This window comes from Drosophila novamexicana, unplaced genomic scaffold (genome assembly GCF_003285875.2).
Source record: "Drosophila novamexicana strain 15010-1031.04,08,12 unplaced genomic scaffold, DnovRS2.1 tig00000689-arrow-pilon, whole genome shotgun sequence".
NCBI classification, from domain to species: domain Eukaryota; kingdom Metazoa; phylum Arthropoda; class Insecta; order Diptera; family Drosophilidae; genus Drosophila; species Drosophila novamexicana.
In genome coordinates this window covers 1,635,888-1,649,353 of record NW_020824818.1, presented here as the reverse complement: position 1 = coordinate 1,649,353, position 13,466 = coordinate 1,635,888, and the positions used below count along the sequence as shown (strand labels likewise).

General features: G+C 43.4%; 5 protein-coding genes across 8 annotated transcripts in view; 3 read left to right on the top strand and 2 right to left on the bottom strand.

The window, feature by feature from the left end:
• The first annotated feature begins 151 nt into the window (after positions 1–151).
• Positions 152–2,420, top strand: LOC115763001 (fat body protein 2). Its single transcript, XM_030705391.1, has 2 exons — positions 152–1,163; positions 1,229–2,420. Exons 1-2 carry the CDS (start codon positions 837–839, stop codon positions 1,673–1,675), a joined length of 774 nt encoding a protein of 257 aa, XP_030561251.1. The 5' UTR covers positions 152–836; the 3' UTR covers positions 1,676–2,420.
• Positions 2,421–2,437: 17 nt separating this feature from the next.
• Positions 2,438–4,557, bottom strand: LOC115762996 (alpha-(1,3)-fucosyltransferase B). Its single transcript, XM_030705381.1, has 4 exons — positions 4,121–4,557; positions 3,631–4,040; positions 3,364–3,541; positions 2,438–3,298 (listed from the first exon to the last, which is right to left on the bottom strand). The coding sequence occupies exons 1-4, from the start codon at positions 4,352–4,354 to the stop codon at positions 2,792–2,794; spliced, it is 1,329 nt and encodes a 442-aa protein (XP_030561241.1). The 5' UTR covers positions 4,355–4,557; the 3' UTR covers positions 2,438–2,791.
• Positions 4,558–4,827: 270 nt separating this feature from the next.
• Positions 4,828–8,158, top strand: LOC115762989 (vacuolar protein sorting-associated protein 54). Its single transcript, XM_030705374.1, has 2 exons — positions 4,828–5,296; positions 5,349–8,158. Exons 1-2 carry the CDS (start codon positions 5,106–5,108, stop codon positions 7,990–7,992), a joined length of 2,835 nt encoding a protein of 944 aa, XP_030561234.1. The 5' UTR covers positions 4,828–5,105; the 3' UTR covers positions 7,993–8,158.
• Positions 8,159–9,215: 1,057 nt separating this feature from the next.
• On the bottom strand, positions 9,216–11,039 carry LOC115763003. 2 transcript variants are annotated; one of them, XM_030705392.1, is made up of 3 exons: positions 10,887–11,035; positions 10,439–10,810; positions 9,216–9,606 (listed from the first exon to the last, which is right to left on the bottom strand). In XM_030705392.1, exons 1-3 carry the CDS (start codon positions 10,927–10,929, stop codon positions 9,353–9,355), a joined length of 669 nt encoding a protein of 222 aa, XP_030561252.1. In that variant the 5' UTR covers positions 10,930–11,035; the 3' UTR covers positions 9,216–9,352. The 2 variants fall into 2 exon arrangements, with proteins under 2 accessions (XP_030561252.1, XP_030561253.1); XM_030705393.1 differs by lacking the exon at positions 9,216–9,606 and adding an exon at positions 10,359–10,384 and having other exon boundaries at positions 10,887–11,039.
• Positions 11,040–12,714: 1,675 nt separating this feature from the next.
• The window catches only part of LOC115762987 (disintegrin and metalloproteinase domain-containing protein 10), a 146,295-nt gene continuing 145,543 nt past the window's right edge, over positions 12,715–13,466 (top strand). For all 3 annotated transcript variants that reach the window (XM_030705371.1, XM_030705369.1, XM_030705368.1), the window contains exon 1: positions 12,715–13,140. In XM_030705371.1, coding sequence (XP_030561231.1) covers positions 13,077–13,140 — 64 coding nt within the window. In that variant the 5' untranslated portion in view covers positions 12,715–13,076. The remainder of the gene's footprint in view (positions 13,141–13,466) is intronic.

The following is a 13,466-nucleotide window of genomic DNA, read 5'->3' as shown; positions in this document are numbered from 1 at the left end:
TAAATAAATTATGAAATTATTTAATTTAATTGAAATATATTTTTATATAAGTGTGAAACACGTCTAAAATGACTTTTCATATAGATCCTTAAAAATGAATTTGAGCGCGAAACGTCACCAACCAAATCTTTGACTCCCATTTCCACCAAGGAATCAATTTTTCAAGAAAAAAGCATATTCAAATAAATATTTTTAGACCTTATTGCGTTATTTGAGGTCCATGAATAGAAAAAAATGATACTAATACATCTAACCGAAAATTCGATAAATTCTACTAGAAAATTATCCAAAAAGAACAGATATTTAGAGAAAGAAGCGAGACTTTGGTTTGCAATAGTCCGGCAGTTATTGAGGAACTTAGAATTAACATCGCAACTTGCGAGAGTTTCGGAATCATGCGAATTCCCGCTCAAGAGTCTTAAGGAATTCACACTTATCCGATTGGAATTTAATTAATGTTTAGTTAAATTTAATTTACAATAATTATATAAATGAATTGTGATGCAACATTCATATTTATTGCATTATCCCATCAAGCACTCGTTCCAATTAGATTTTAGATTAATCGGTTTCTAAGGTGCACAACAGTATTAAACCTCGCCCTAAGTTCTGTTAATGGCTCTGATAAGAAATTGGCAAAAAGCCAACGAACCGGAGAGCAGTCTAATCTGAGTAGCAGCCAAAACAAAGCGCACATCTGGTCGGAGACCAATGCAGCTGACCTAAGGACCTAAACCTGAGACCCAAAGCAGGCTGACGGGCATTATCAGAATAATAGAAAAGAGAAGCCTATAAAAGACGCAGTGGGCCTGAACACTGTATCATAAGCAGCAAAGATGTACGACTGGACGGGCAAGAATGTGATGTACGCAGGTGGCTTCACCGGCATTGGATTCCAGCTGTTGCACCAGCTGATGCAGCGGCAGAAGCTTAAAATGCTTGGCATAGTGCATCGCATGGAGAATGTGGAGATGATGAAGAAGCTGCAGGCGGAAAATCCCAGTGTGAAGGTTATGTTCATGCAAGTCAACCTCATGGACAAAGTGTCCATTGAGCAGACTATGAAAAAAATGGGCCAAGCGATGGGCAACATTGATGTGCTCCTTAACTGCGAGGATGTGCTGCTGGACAAAGATGTAGAGACGACCATTGGCATCAATTTGGTAAGTTACAATAGGGATATGCTGTCGTCTCTCAACTCATCTCTCCAACTCACCCAACTGTCCAGATGGGCATGATTCACATGACCTTGAAGGCCATGCCCTATATGGACAAGACCCAAATGGGCCTGGGCGGCATGGTGGTGAACATGTCCTCCGTCTATGGCCTGGAGCCAGCGCCAGCTTTTGCTGTCTACGCAGCAGCCAAGCACGGCGTCATTGGCTTCACCCGTTCGATGGGCGACAAGCATATCTATCAGAAGACTGGCATCATGTTTATGGCCATGTGCCCGGGTCTAACCAACACTGAGATGATGATGAATCTGCGCGACAATGTCACCTGGGACCACTCCGAGTCCCTGGTGGATGCCATTGAGAGCGCCAAGCGTCAAATGCCCGAGGAGGTAGCTACCCAAATTATCAAGGCCATCGATATGATGAAGAATGGCAGCATGTGGATCGTGGACATGGGACAACTGAAGGAAGTTAATACGCCGATGCATTGGCAAATGTAAAGCGCACGTCAAAGACAAACAAATAAATAAATTCTTTGCCTGATTCACATACTTTTGACAACAAGGGGCCTTAAGTTCGAATTCCATACGTGGGTTTTTTGTTCCTTCGGGCTTGGGCGTCGAATTAATTTCAAGAAAAAGAAGATAGAACACGAAATACCCTAGACGATATGTGGCTTACTTTTTTTGCGAAAACGTGTGGAGAATTATGAAGCTCGGGAAAGTTGAGTTTGGTAGAGATATGTTTAAAAACAGAATATTTTGCCATACAAAACAAATTCTACGTTCGTTTCTTTTTATATTTCATTCCTATTGTAGCTACATGATATAGTGATCCGATGCCAATTAGATTCAGCATATGTTTGAGGAGCATAGTGAAACTCATATGTGCCAAAAGCACTTGATAAACAAAGTTTTCCAGACAAGAACCGACTTTGCGACCGATTTTTCCTATGACAGTCGGTTACTAGTTTGCAAAGAAACAGACGAACAGACGAACAGACGGACAGACATGTCTGAGCTCTTGCTGCTGGAATCACAGATTGTTAATGCCTTACACATTTTGAAACGAAACTATGATTCCTTCTTCCAAGGTATACAATTAATAATTGAATAAAAATTTATGTAAGAACTCACGTGGGTATGCATCGCCTCCAATTTATGCTCTATTTTAGGTATTCAAATGCATATATAACATTGGCCATAACTGTTAAGGCATAAAAATAAAAATGACAATTGAATACGTGTTTCTATATGCTAAAAAACAAATACTTACACATATTTGCATGATGTGTGTGTGTGTGTGTGTGTGTGTGTGTATAGATGATGAGGATGATAGATGAATTATGAAGCTTTTGGTATTATATGCCACTAAAGCGCTCGTAGTAAAAGTTATATATGCAATAATTTGTATCCAAGAGGAATATTTACAATTTGCACAGACCGAGGCGAATAAGAATTTAACTATGGCCTGGCCATTGTATTTGTAACTTTGTAATCGCACTCCCAAATCTTTGAGATCGGTTCCTGAAGTATACTAACTACTATGTAGTACATTATGGCTTATAGATTCTAGATAGATTCTATAAAAATTCCCTTGAGGTGGTCGGCCTAAGCCTAATTGCACAAGTTTTGCTCAACCATTTCGGCGAGTTGCGCTTCAAACTTGTCCTTTGTGAATCTAAAATTCGCTCGAAAGTACGTGTCTAACAGCAGTGCCTGACAGCGTCCCACGTTCATCATTGAGCGCCAGTCGGACGCATATTTGGGCTCTTTCAGCCGCTCCAGCGGGGCATGCACTGGCGGCAGCGGGCAGCTGTAGTGCTGCCCGTTGGCCGAGCGCAGCTTTACGGTCGACGTAGCTTGTCGGCACATGAGGCATTCGAATTTATGAAACAGCGATTGCTCCTCGTTCTGCCGCTCGTGGTTAATTTGATAGCGACGCGTGAGCAAATGATTCAGCAGCATGGGATTGTCAACAGGTTTGTCACGTTTCAGCTTGTGGTCCAGGTAGGATTTGTAGGCGGTTTCGTTGTTGTCCACCAGCTGCAGGTGGGCGGCCAGTGCGCCAGCATTGGCAAAATCGTCTATATAAATGGCAGATTTGTTTTGCGGCTGCCATTCCTGCAGAAACAAAACAGTTCAATTAATGCGAAACACTGTCGTCAATTCTAGTTTAGTAAACATACGCGTATGCTGGGCGAACCAAAGTAAATGGGTATGACGCCCATGATAAGTGGACGCCAATATTTTTCGGTTATATAATCATTGCAAATGCCATTCTCAATGGCAATCATAAATTTGTAGCGGGAGAGAAAGCGCAGCAAGGCATCCGAATATAAATTGTTGAGATAGTCCTTTTGAAGGCTAAAAGGAAATAACTCCATGTAAGTATGCAGTATTCAGTTAAGTTTCAGCTGATTGAGCTAATTTGAATATATTTAGCTCTCGCTCACCTCTCGGGCAAATCTCGATTGCGCAAACAACCGCCATACGAGTCCACGGGGATGTGCTGCATCAGCTCTCGCACATAATCCTCGCGCCCGGACATAGTATAGCAATCGGTTTGCAGGAAAACCACCGAGGCTAGACGCTCGTTAAACTGAATAACCTGCTTGGAATAGTGCGGAATATAGTAGTCCGTTTGGGTTAGATCGCTGGGATGCGGCAGATACTGTGTGGTCAGTGGCAAATTGCTGTGTCGACTGAATGTGGACGTGTTGTTGAAGTGCTGCAGAAATTCATGGTGCGGCACAAAGGGCACATTGCGCGGTGACTCCTCGTGCAGCAGACCCCACAGATGATGCGGGTGGCGTGGCATTGGAAAGTCGTGCGGTTTCATATTGGAGCCATAGAAGAGTATACCCTGTAAAGCAAGCAAGCCAAAACAAATGCGATAAACGAGAGCCGGACGTGAACTTCCGCAGCAGCCGCGCCTTCACTTACACGAGCTTCTTTCAATCGCTGGCGATTGTTGGTCACGCGGCACGATTCCAAGTTGCAGTAGCGCATCTCATCGTAGGCCCAATGCATATCATTTGTCCACCAGAGCAGCTCGGGCACAGCACCGCGAATGTCCTCCTTCTCCCGGGTTATGTACCAATACAACCAGCCGACGCTGCACAGCCAGGCGAGCGAGACCAGCAGCAACTTTAGGCGACGATTGCGCCACGGCCACATCGTTCATTTGCCGTAACCAGTTGAAGTCAGCTGAATCTGTAATTATCACCCACTGGATGCCGCACGGGGCATGCCCCAATTCAAATGAACGCGCGCGAGAACTGTGTGCCTTTGAAAATTTTCTGCAGGTTGTTTTTTCTTCTTGACTTCGACACGCGTTCAGTGCTGTAAAACGCAGCTACTTTATAAGTATTTGCGGTACGTTACGATATGCTTGATGCTCGCATTGGCATGTTAAACAGAGCCGACTGTGACAAGGGTTAGCATAATAACTCTTCACAATTGACGTGTTGATTGATAAGTCAAAAGAGCTGCACGTAGCTGCTTATTGAAGCCAATGATTATATTTGGCTAATCAATATGTTCCTTTTGCGGTCGCTTCGTGCGACGGCTGTATGTCATGCAAGCTGGAACGTGCACCGCCGCCGCCGCAAAAACACTTTACAACACTGGAGCACGTCATCATAATATTGTTCCATTTACATTTAGCTCAATTTTAGCATATATCAACAGAAAAGGCTTAAATTACAAAAATTATGCCGTTAACAGCTTGAAATTATTAAACGAACGCGCTAAAGATGGCCAGGCGCCAAAATGCAACGTAAACACCCAATGGACGGGTCGACAGGCAAAAACAAATATTGACATAACACGTCAACGTTTGCGGCGAGAATTCGGCAGAAATTTTTTTTTTATATATAAAACAATAAACTAGGCACTTAACAAGTTGGCACAACGCACAGCATGTGTTATGGCCACAGCGCAGCACAATACTACAACAACAACAACAACAACGGCCGCTGCTGCGACAGAGCATGTTTCGCCGGCGGAGCGAAAACAATCGGTCGCATCGGCTTCCAATTTTAACATAAACGCGCCCAGCTGGCAATCCTGCTACTATTGCACGCGGGAGCACTTCAAAAGCGTCGCGGAATTCGTCAAGTAAGTAGCCTCGGTTCAACTTGAGACAAATCTTTAAACTCCTAATCAACAGCCATTTGCGGAGCCGGCACTGCACGCGGGAGGGCGGCTCCTTTGTGTGCCGCTATGGTTTCAATGGAGTGTGTGCCTCGCTGCCGCTGGACGGCGTCTCGGATCGTGACTACGATGCACATGTCGCCAAGTATCATGTAAACCAGCAGACGCGCGAGCTGCCCCCGGAATGGGGCGTTTATTCGGCGGCACAGAATCTGCCGGCCGTGCTGAACGATCCGCAGCGTGGCAAGCAAAGCAATCTCTTCACCAAGAAGTGGGGCGAGCATTTTGTGGAGCGCGTGCACATACCAAGCACTCCACGTCTGCCGGACATAACGCACGCCGATTTCGCTGTCTATCTGGGCAGCATTGGCAAGCGCTATCGATGGCATGAGCGTCGTCAGCAGCAGCAGCAGCAACAATTGACGCCCACTACGGCTACGCCGGAGCATTTGGGTGGTGTGCCTGTGCCGGAGATCTTTTTGAAGTCGCAGCTGCAGCTTCATCATGCGGCGACATTTGCGCAAGTCTTTCCCAACTATATGCAGCCAGAGGCTGGCGAGGACAACGCCAGCTGCACTGTGCAGCGCCAGCAAACGGGCAGGCAGCTGCAGGAGCAGCTCTCCCATTATCTGGACATTGTGGAGGTGCGCATAGCGCAGCAGGTGGCACAAAAGTCGGCGGCCTTCTTTCATGCGATGACCACACAGCATGCCATACTGGCGGAAATGCAACAGGCCGCGGAGCAGGTGCGTCAGCTGCGTGCCGCTCTGGCCCAGCTGCATGGCAGCGCCGTTGTGGACAGCTTTCGCGTGATGCGCTTTGCGCAGCGCCGGCAGCACTATCATGCGACGCTGGACAAACTTCGACTGATGGCCACCGTGCACAAGACGCAACCAATGCTGCAGCTACTCCTGGGCACTCAGGACTATGTGGCCGCATTGGACTTAATAAGCACCACCCAGGAGATACTGGCCGCCGAGTTGTTGGGCGTGCACTGCTTTAAGCATCTGCCCATGCAGCTGGGCGAAATGGAGAAGCTCATTGACAAGATGCTGACCACGGAATTCGAGCGTTATGCCGCAACAGACTTGAATCGTCCGCTGACAGACGCCGATTTGGAGACGGATAGCGTCTGCGCGGAGGAGGACAAACTGGTGGCCATTGTGATGGGCCTGCTGCGCAAGCAGAACTTTGGCTTTGTCCAAAGCTATCAGCAGGAGGCCATTGCCACCATACGGGCGATCATTAAGCAGCTGCTTATCGAGCTGCTGTCGCGCGGAGATCACGAAATCTGCCTGACCGGCGCCGGCGAACAGTCGCTGGAGCTGACCCTGGCCGAATGGCTGGCCATGCTGCAGCGTGCCAGCCATGCTCTGGTCGCCGTCCTGGAGCGCATTAAGGCGGTCGTCTCGATAATGCAGCAAACAGCTGACGCCGCCGCCGGCGGCAGCAGTCCGCATGAGCATGCCGTCAATCTGATCGACTCGGAGGCCTTTCTGAGCGCTGCGCATCACGAGCTGCTCAGCGCCCAGCTGCAACAGCTACTCCAGGCTGTCTGCCATTATTGTCATGAGCGTTGCGCCAACATTGTCTCGCCGCAAAGCCTAGAACGCTGTGCGGCCACCGAGCAGGAGCTGCTCCAACTGACGCAGGTGGTGCAGGAGTTCTGTGAGGCCACCCAGAGCATATGCAATGCGCCCAGCGTGCCGCTTCAGCTGGCGCTCAAGGTGCAGGCATCACGTTACGCACAACGCTTTCATGCGGAGCGAAAGCAAAAGCTGGCGCTGCTCCTCGATCAGGAACGCTGGCGTCAGGTGGACATACCACATGAATTCCAGCGCATTATCGAACGCATGTCGGCTGGCGACTATGCCAAACAGGCGCCACTCGACGGCAGTCTGGTGACCAACAATGGCATCGACGTGAGCGGCAATCCTGTGCTGCTCCTCGAGGGCAAACAGCCCTTTGCACTGGTAGGCGTGGCGCTTCTGCTCATCCAAATGCTGTACGAGTATGGCGGAAGTGCGCACCGCCTGCCGCTACTTGCCAGCTATCATGCACGGAATGTTGTGGACCTGTTGCGCTGCTTCAATTCGCGCAGCTGCCAGCTGATCATTGGCGCCGGAGCGATGCGCGTGGCCGGCCTGAAGACCATAACAAGCACCAATTTGGCGCTGGTGTCGCGTGCCCTGCAGCTGGTGCTGTATTTGCTGCCGCGTCTGCGTGAGCATTTCGAGAGCATGAGCGGATACGAGGCCATCGAGCGGGACTATCAGGGTCATATCAAGGAGATCGAGCACAAGATTCATGGCATTGTCTCGGAGCGTATTACCGCACAGTTGGAGGCTTGGGATGCACGTCCGCCGATACCATCGCAAACATTTCGCCACATCTCACGGCATTTGGTTAAGCTGCACGAGGCCATAGCGGGCGTGCTGCCGGAACCGCAAATACACGAAATCTATGGTGTGGTCCATCGCAATTTCAAGGACAAGCTGCGGGAGCAACTGCTCAAGCTGAATATCTATAATAATGGTGGGCCGCAGCACGGCGTCGTCACCTCCGAGCTGACCTTCTATATGGAGACATTGCGTACGCTGAAGGCTCTGCCCGCCAATCAGCTGGACAATGGCATTCTCGAGCACATTTGGCTCTACTGAGCGCGGTATTATTCCAATTGTAGTGGATTTTTAAAATCCATCTAACAATCCAATGAAGTCTCTGTTGTTGTTCCCCCTCCTCGAGTCCTTTGTTGTGTGCCGTCCGCTCCGCTCTTTGTTTTTTATTTATGTAAGCCTATTTTCTGTATATTTCCAGTATGAAATTTGTTTGCAAATCCTTTGTTTATCCTCTGACCTAACATTAACATTTAAGCGAAAAGTCAAGACATTTGATTTAAGCCAAGTCCATAACTAATCAAATACAATGGCATTACATATAATACGGAACTTGCTATTACTTTATGAAGTTGGGAAAGGGCTCGAAAACTAAAGACAGTCGGGTTAGATTTAGATATTGAAACCTTCCACACAATTGAGGACATATATGTTCTTTTTTTAAAATCAAATAATATGGTTGGGTTACCCTAAGTAAAAATATCTTAAGTGGCCCTTTTCCTATTTTTATAAATTAGAAGAAAGTATTCGGACTACCTAAAGATATTTTTTATCTACGGCAAACTTTTTCTTCTATTTAGAAACATTAAATATAAAGTGAAAAATGAAGCCAGGATGCCTTAGGTAAATTCTCTAATGGACATATGGATATTTTTTATAATCTTCGTTAACATTTTCTAAAGCAAAAAGTAGTCGGGCTTGCTTAGATGAACTACACTTGCAGGCATATACTTAGTTATATTCTAACTAAAGGTCATCCAATTATATGCTTATAAAATGTTTCCTAATTAAAAATGTGCTGTCCTGATCATTTTTTATCTGAGGCAACCAAACTCTTCTCTTATTTAGATAAATTTTGTAAGTGGGATAAGGTAGTCGGGTTCCGTAGGTAAAATTCTCTTTAGATTTGGATACCAACTACTTTTGTAAAATTATATCAATATGAAATTTAAAAATATGAAAACATATTCAGGCAGTTATTGAAAAAATGCCATTGAAATGAGGATATATTATATTGCGATTTCAAGCAATCAATGTTAATCTTGGGAAACAGAAGATACAAATAGAATTATCATTAACATCAAAGCTTATAGCTGGTCAGCATTAATCTACAGATATAATCCTCTTTATAAAACTACGTTGAAAATCAGCAGAAAAAACAAAGCTTGTCGTTGAATGATTTCTAACTGAAATTTCTCAAGTTAAGCTGGATTGCAGTTGAATAAATAAAAATAGAGAGAGAATTCAGCTAATCAAGAAGTTTGGTCAGAAACAATACAAATTTTAATTCTATATACATATGTTGACAAACTTTAGACTTGGTTTTAACCACAAATATTTCGTACTCCGGACAATATTTTTATAGCTTAAGCACTAAACATGATTTGACGAAGGCGGAAATTCCCTAAAACTCCTTCTCGAAGTCCGACATAAATATGTTTGCTGGCAGCCTGGCCTCAAATATATCAGCTAAATTATTCTCAGATTCGTGTATATTATTATATTCCCGAGGCTTCAGCGCGTAAATATCAGCATCCAGATCCGGATAATCGGGCACATCGTAAACAGTTTCCTCCTCTGCTGTGTCCAGTGAATTGTTCAGTAGCTTTGCTATTAAATCCTCATTTAGCATTGGTTCCAAGCACTCTCGAGATATGGCTAAAAAGGCGAATAGCGTATGAATGATGACGATTTGAATTCGATGTCAAGCTGAAATCCAGCAAGCGGATTCCAGGGTATTTAATGTACGACATGAGGTCATTTTGTAAAGATGTGACTTCCTGTTATCTAAAGCTTTTTAAAGGTAAGCTAAGAAGCGTAGACTATTTACTTCATCCTGAACTTGAGTTCGACTTTATTTTTATTTATTGTCGTCAATAAGGTCAGAACTGTTCTGGGCTTCATTAAGAGATGGTCCAAGCAGTTTGACAATCCTTTCCTATCCAAAATCCTTCTATGCTCGAGTTTGGTTAAGTACTCAATTTATCAAGACATAACTGAATCTAGAAACAATGCCTGATTATTAACTTTCCTGGTGCTCCTGGTGTCCGGCTGATATCCTATTCCAGTTGATTTCTGCTGATCAATCTTTCCTCAATTAATAATCGTAGAGTTATGTTTGTTGTAATATTTATCAGCCTATTAAATAGTTTAGCCTCTGTCCCAATTAGCCTCACACTTATTAAAGACTTGCATGAACCGGTTCGGGTTCTGAGCATTACAGGGTATCTTGCACGCCGTTCTCCCGTTCTCAGTGCTACCGACTGCCGAAAACAAGCTGAATCCAATGTTAAAAAACAGCTAAATCAGCCTTCCAAGCACATAAACCAAAAATAGCTAAATCAATAACTGACTAGTGAAAAACGGCCAAATACAGCTAGAAAATGGCTGAATTGCCAACACTGCTTTGCTAAATTCTGTTAGTTCTAGGACAACTCTGTTTTGTGTTATGTAATATTGCAATTCTGACAATTTTGAAGGGCAAACTCACGTTTCTGGCAGTTTTGCATGCATTTCGCAGTAGGAAAATCCATATAGTCGAATAGATCAAATCCATTGGCGGGATCGGCAGATTTGGCATAGAGATCATTGGCAACATTCACTTGTGGCGCCTTGAAGTGCGCCTCCAACAGCTGCGGCGAGTCCTTGTCGTGCTGCCTGCTGCGATGTTGCTTCTGCAGCGTCTCCTTGCACAGCGACAATTTTGGCGCGCAGCTCAGGGGCCATTTTGTGTTGGCGCCTTTAAATGGCGTTAGATTCGGTTTGTTGTACATTACGTTGTCCAGTTTGCTTAGGACGCTCTTTTTGCCCGATTGCTGCAGCGTATTGTCGCCCATGGGCTTGCGGGCCGATCTGGGCAGCACTGCGCGCCAAGCAAGAAATTAAATAGTTTGTATTGTTTAAAATAATAACAAATGCAGTTGGTGCCAATCGCTTACTGTGTGCACCAGCATTTTCCTCGTCCATCCAAATTTGTGCCATCTTGTAATTCGTTGAAGTTTAATTGGCAATAATTTTGTTAAAACAGCACAAGCGTTTAGTTTATTATTTTTAATTATTAAAATGCAACGCCAAGCTGCTCGAAGTTTTTGTTTAATACTAACAGAGTTGTTCGACAGTTGTAGTGTGACCGCAGGCGGGTTCATGAAAATTACCAAAATAATTCAAGCCAAACATGCCGCCAACGGCATAAGAATTTGCCCTGAAAGATCACTTATTGTAGCTTTAATTAATGCCCATAAAGCTCTAGAGCTTGTTTTAAACTTATACAAAAATGAATTTCATCCTAAGCACCCATTTTATTATTAAAGACTATTGCAAACAGCAGACAATATAATTTCGATAGGCGACAGCTGTAATGCTCTCCAACATAACAGTGTGGTAACTTGCTGTTAAACTCAAAAAGGCAACTGTTCAATAACATAGATGGAGGGTAAACTGCTTGTGTTCTTCTTTCGCTCTTGAGTTCAAAAAAGACCATTGAACGGGTAGGTCGTGCGTCGGTGCGGAAAAAATCTCGGAAAAAAGCCGTGGGTGATTCGTCGTTGCGTCGCGCGTGAGTGTGTGTGTGTGCATGTGTTGGCTTAACAAATTAATAAAAGCGCTAAATAGAATCCAATAATATGAATGTGCAACGGTTATCGTAGCAATTGTTGTGCTTGCAACTCACAAAAATTTCACAATAGCGCGACAGCCGGAGAGCGTGAGTGCCAATTGCAAGACAAAATGGCTGCATTTCAACGCATTTAATGCGCGCACAAAAACAGCAACAACAGAAGAGAACAACATACACAAAGCATAAGCAAACATGTAAGTATGCAAGTGTGAGTGTACATGTGTGTAAAAATATGTGCGTTGGTGTGTGTGTGTGTGTGTGTTGTGAGAAGCAGGCAATGAGAACCGCGGCAAAACAACATTTAATTAGCACCACAAAACTGTCAAATGCATATGAAATATGAATAAACCAAATACTGGAATAAAGCCAAACATTTTAATAAATATATTTGTTTATAGCGGTTGCTATTTATGTGTTATTGTGTTGATTTCCTTGTTTGTTTATGCCGCCGCATCAACAATAACAAAATACAAGCGCAATCAACAATAACATTAAAATTCTATGCAATTGCAGTGAGTGTGCGCTCTCTCGTTTACCTGCTCTCACGCTTATTTGTTTGAGTTTTTCCTTTGTGCGCGCGCTCAGTCAGTTATGTTGAGTGCGTTTTGAGTTGAGTTTGTGAGTGATTTATTTTCAAGTATTTATGCTTAGCATTTCGGCTTGTGTGTTTTATGAAGAGGGGGAGGGGGAAAACGCTTGTGTGCATTATTTTAATTCAATACGAATTTAAAAAATATTTAAACAGCCGCAAATAATATAAATATAAATACATGTGGATCTGAGTGTGTGTGAACAAGATTTTAAAGGCTCACTGCTTATGTTGTCGGTCTCTTTCCCGCAACGCGCTTAGTCGCCGACTTGAGACCAACACGAACAACAAGAACAACATAAATACTCGAAATACACTCACGCAAGCAACAGCTGCTGCATTCTCATTGCTCCCCACTTACTTCTTTCTGTTCGTCTTATTTTACAGCACAATAACAGCGCCTGGCAAAAACAACACAACAACAACAACACCGCTAATAATTTGAAATTGTGAATTTCGTTTTGGACGCGTTGCGAAATTTTTTTCATACGGTTTTTCGGTTTGTTTTCATTTATGTTTTACGCGCAAATATAAAAGCAAAAAGTGAAAAGTAATGCATAAAAATCGTAAATCATAATACACATAAATTGGCAGTGTACGTGACGGGTGTTAAAATATAATCGTCTTAAATAAAGAATCATAAAAATAAAATAGTAAAAATATAATAATAATAAAGTGGGCGCTCCGTCGTGCGTGCAAAAAGTGTTCGTACAATTTTATGGCCAATGTCTGTGCGTGTGTGCGTGTGTGCGAAATATTAATAGTAAATTTTAAATGGAAAATAGTTGCAGTTAGTTAAGATTCGGCAAAACGATCAAAAAATTAATATATATATATAAAAAAAAAACCTACTGCCAATACTTAAAACAAGTAAAAACTTAAGGATTTCACAGCTTTCGACACGTTGGATCCCATTTGCGTATAATGTCATCAACATGTGGATTAAATATGGTTTTCATGTCGATCATTTTCATTATCATCGTAAATGGTAAGTGCTGCCAAACTAATTGGAATTTATAAGTGCTGCCAATTACGGCAAAAACTCGCAAAACACCGTTATGCGAGTTTTAAATGTTTATAAAAATTATAGCTATTATTATTGTTATTCCTGTCAAATATCAATAAATTCGAACTGAATTGGAATCTTTTATTCCAATATCCCATTAAAAAAATTTCTATTTGTATTATTTAGATAAAAAATTGATCAAAATTAGGCCAATTATTTGTTATTTTATAGGACATTTAAACATTTTAATTATTTTTATATTAAAAAAAAAATCTCTTTAAAATCTCTCTTTAATTTGTTATCGAGTG

Coding starts and splice junctions, on each gene's coding strand:
- LOC115762989 (XM_030705374.1), top strand. CDS start 5,106: ATGGCCACAGCGCAGCACAATACTACAACAACAACAACAACAACGGCC. Junction 5,297..5,348: donor AGCGTCGCGGAATTCGTCAA/GTAAGTAGCCTC, acceptor CCTAATCAACAG/CCATTTGCGGAGCCGGCACT.
- LOC115762996 (XM_030705381.1), bottom strand. CDS start 4,354: ATGTGGCCGTGGCGCAATCGTCGCCTAAAGTTGCTGCTGGTCTCGCTC. Junction 4,041..4,120: donor AGCGATTGAAAGAAGCTCGT/GTAAGTGAAGGC, acceptor CTTGCTTTACAG/GGTATACTCTTCTATGGCTC. Junction 3,542..3,630: donor AATCGAGATTTGCCCGAGAG/GTGAGCGAGAGC, acceptor ATTTCCTTTTAG/CCTTCAAAAGGACTATCTCA.
- LOC115763001 (XM_030705391.1), top strand. CDS start 837: ATGTACGACTGGACGGGCAAGAATGTGATGTACGCAGGTGGCTTCACC. Junction 1,164..1,228: donor CGACCATTGGCATCAATTTG/GTAAGTTACAAT, acceptor CCAACTGTCCAG/ATGGGCATGATTCACATGAC.
- LOC115763003 (XM_030705392.1), bottom strand. CDS start 10,929: ATGGCACAAATTTGGATGGACGAGGAAAATGCTGGTGCACACA. Junction 10,811..10,886: donor GGAAAATGCTGGTGCACACA/GTAAGCGATTGG, acceptor CTTGGCGCGCAG/TGCTGCCCAGATCGGCCCGC. Junction 9,607..10,438: donor CATGCAAAACTGCCAGAAAC/GTGAGTTTGCCC, acceptor TCGCCTTTTTAG/CCATATCTCGAGAGTGCTTG.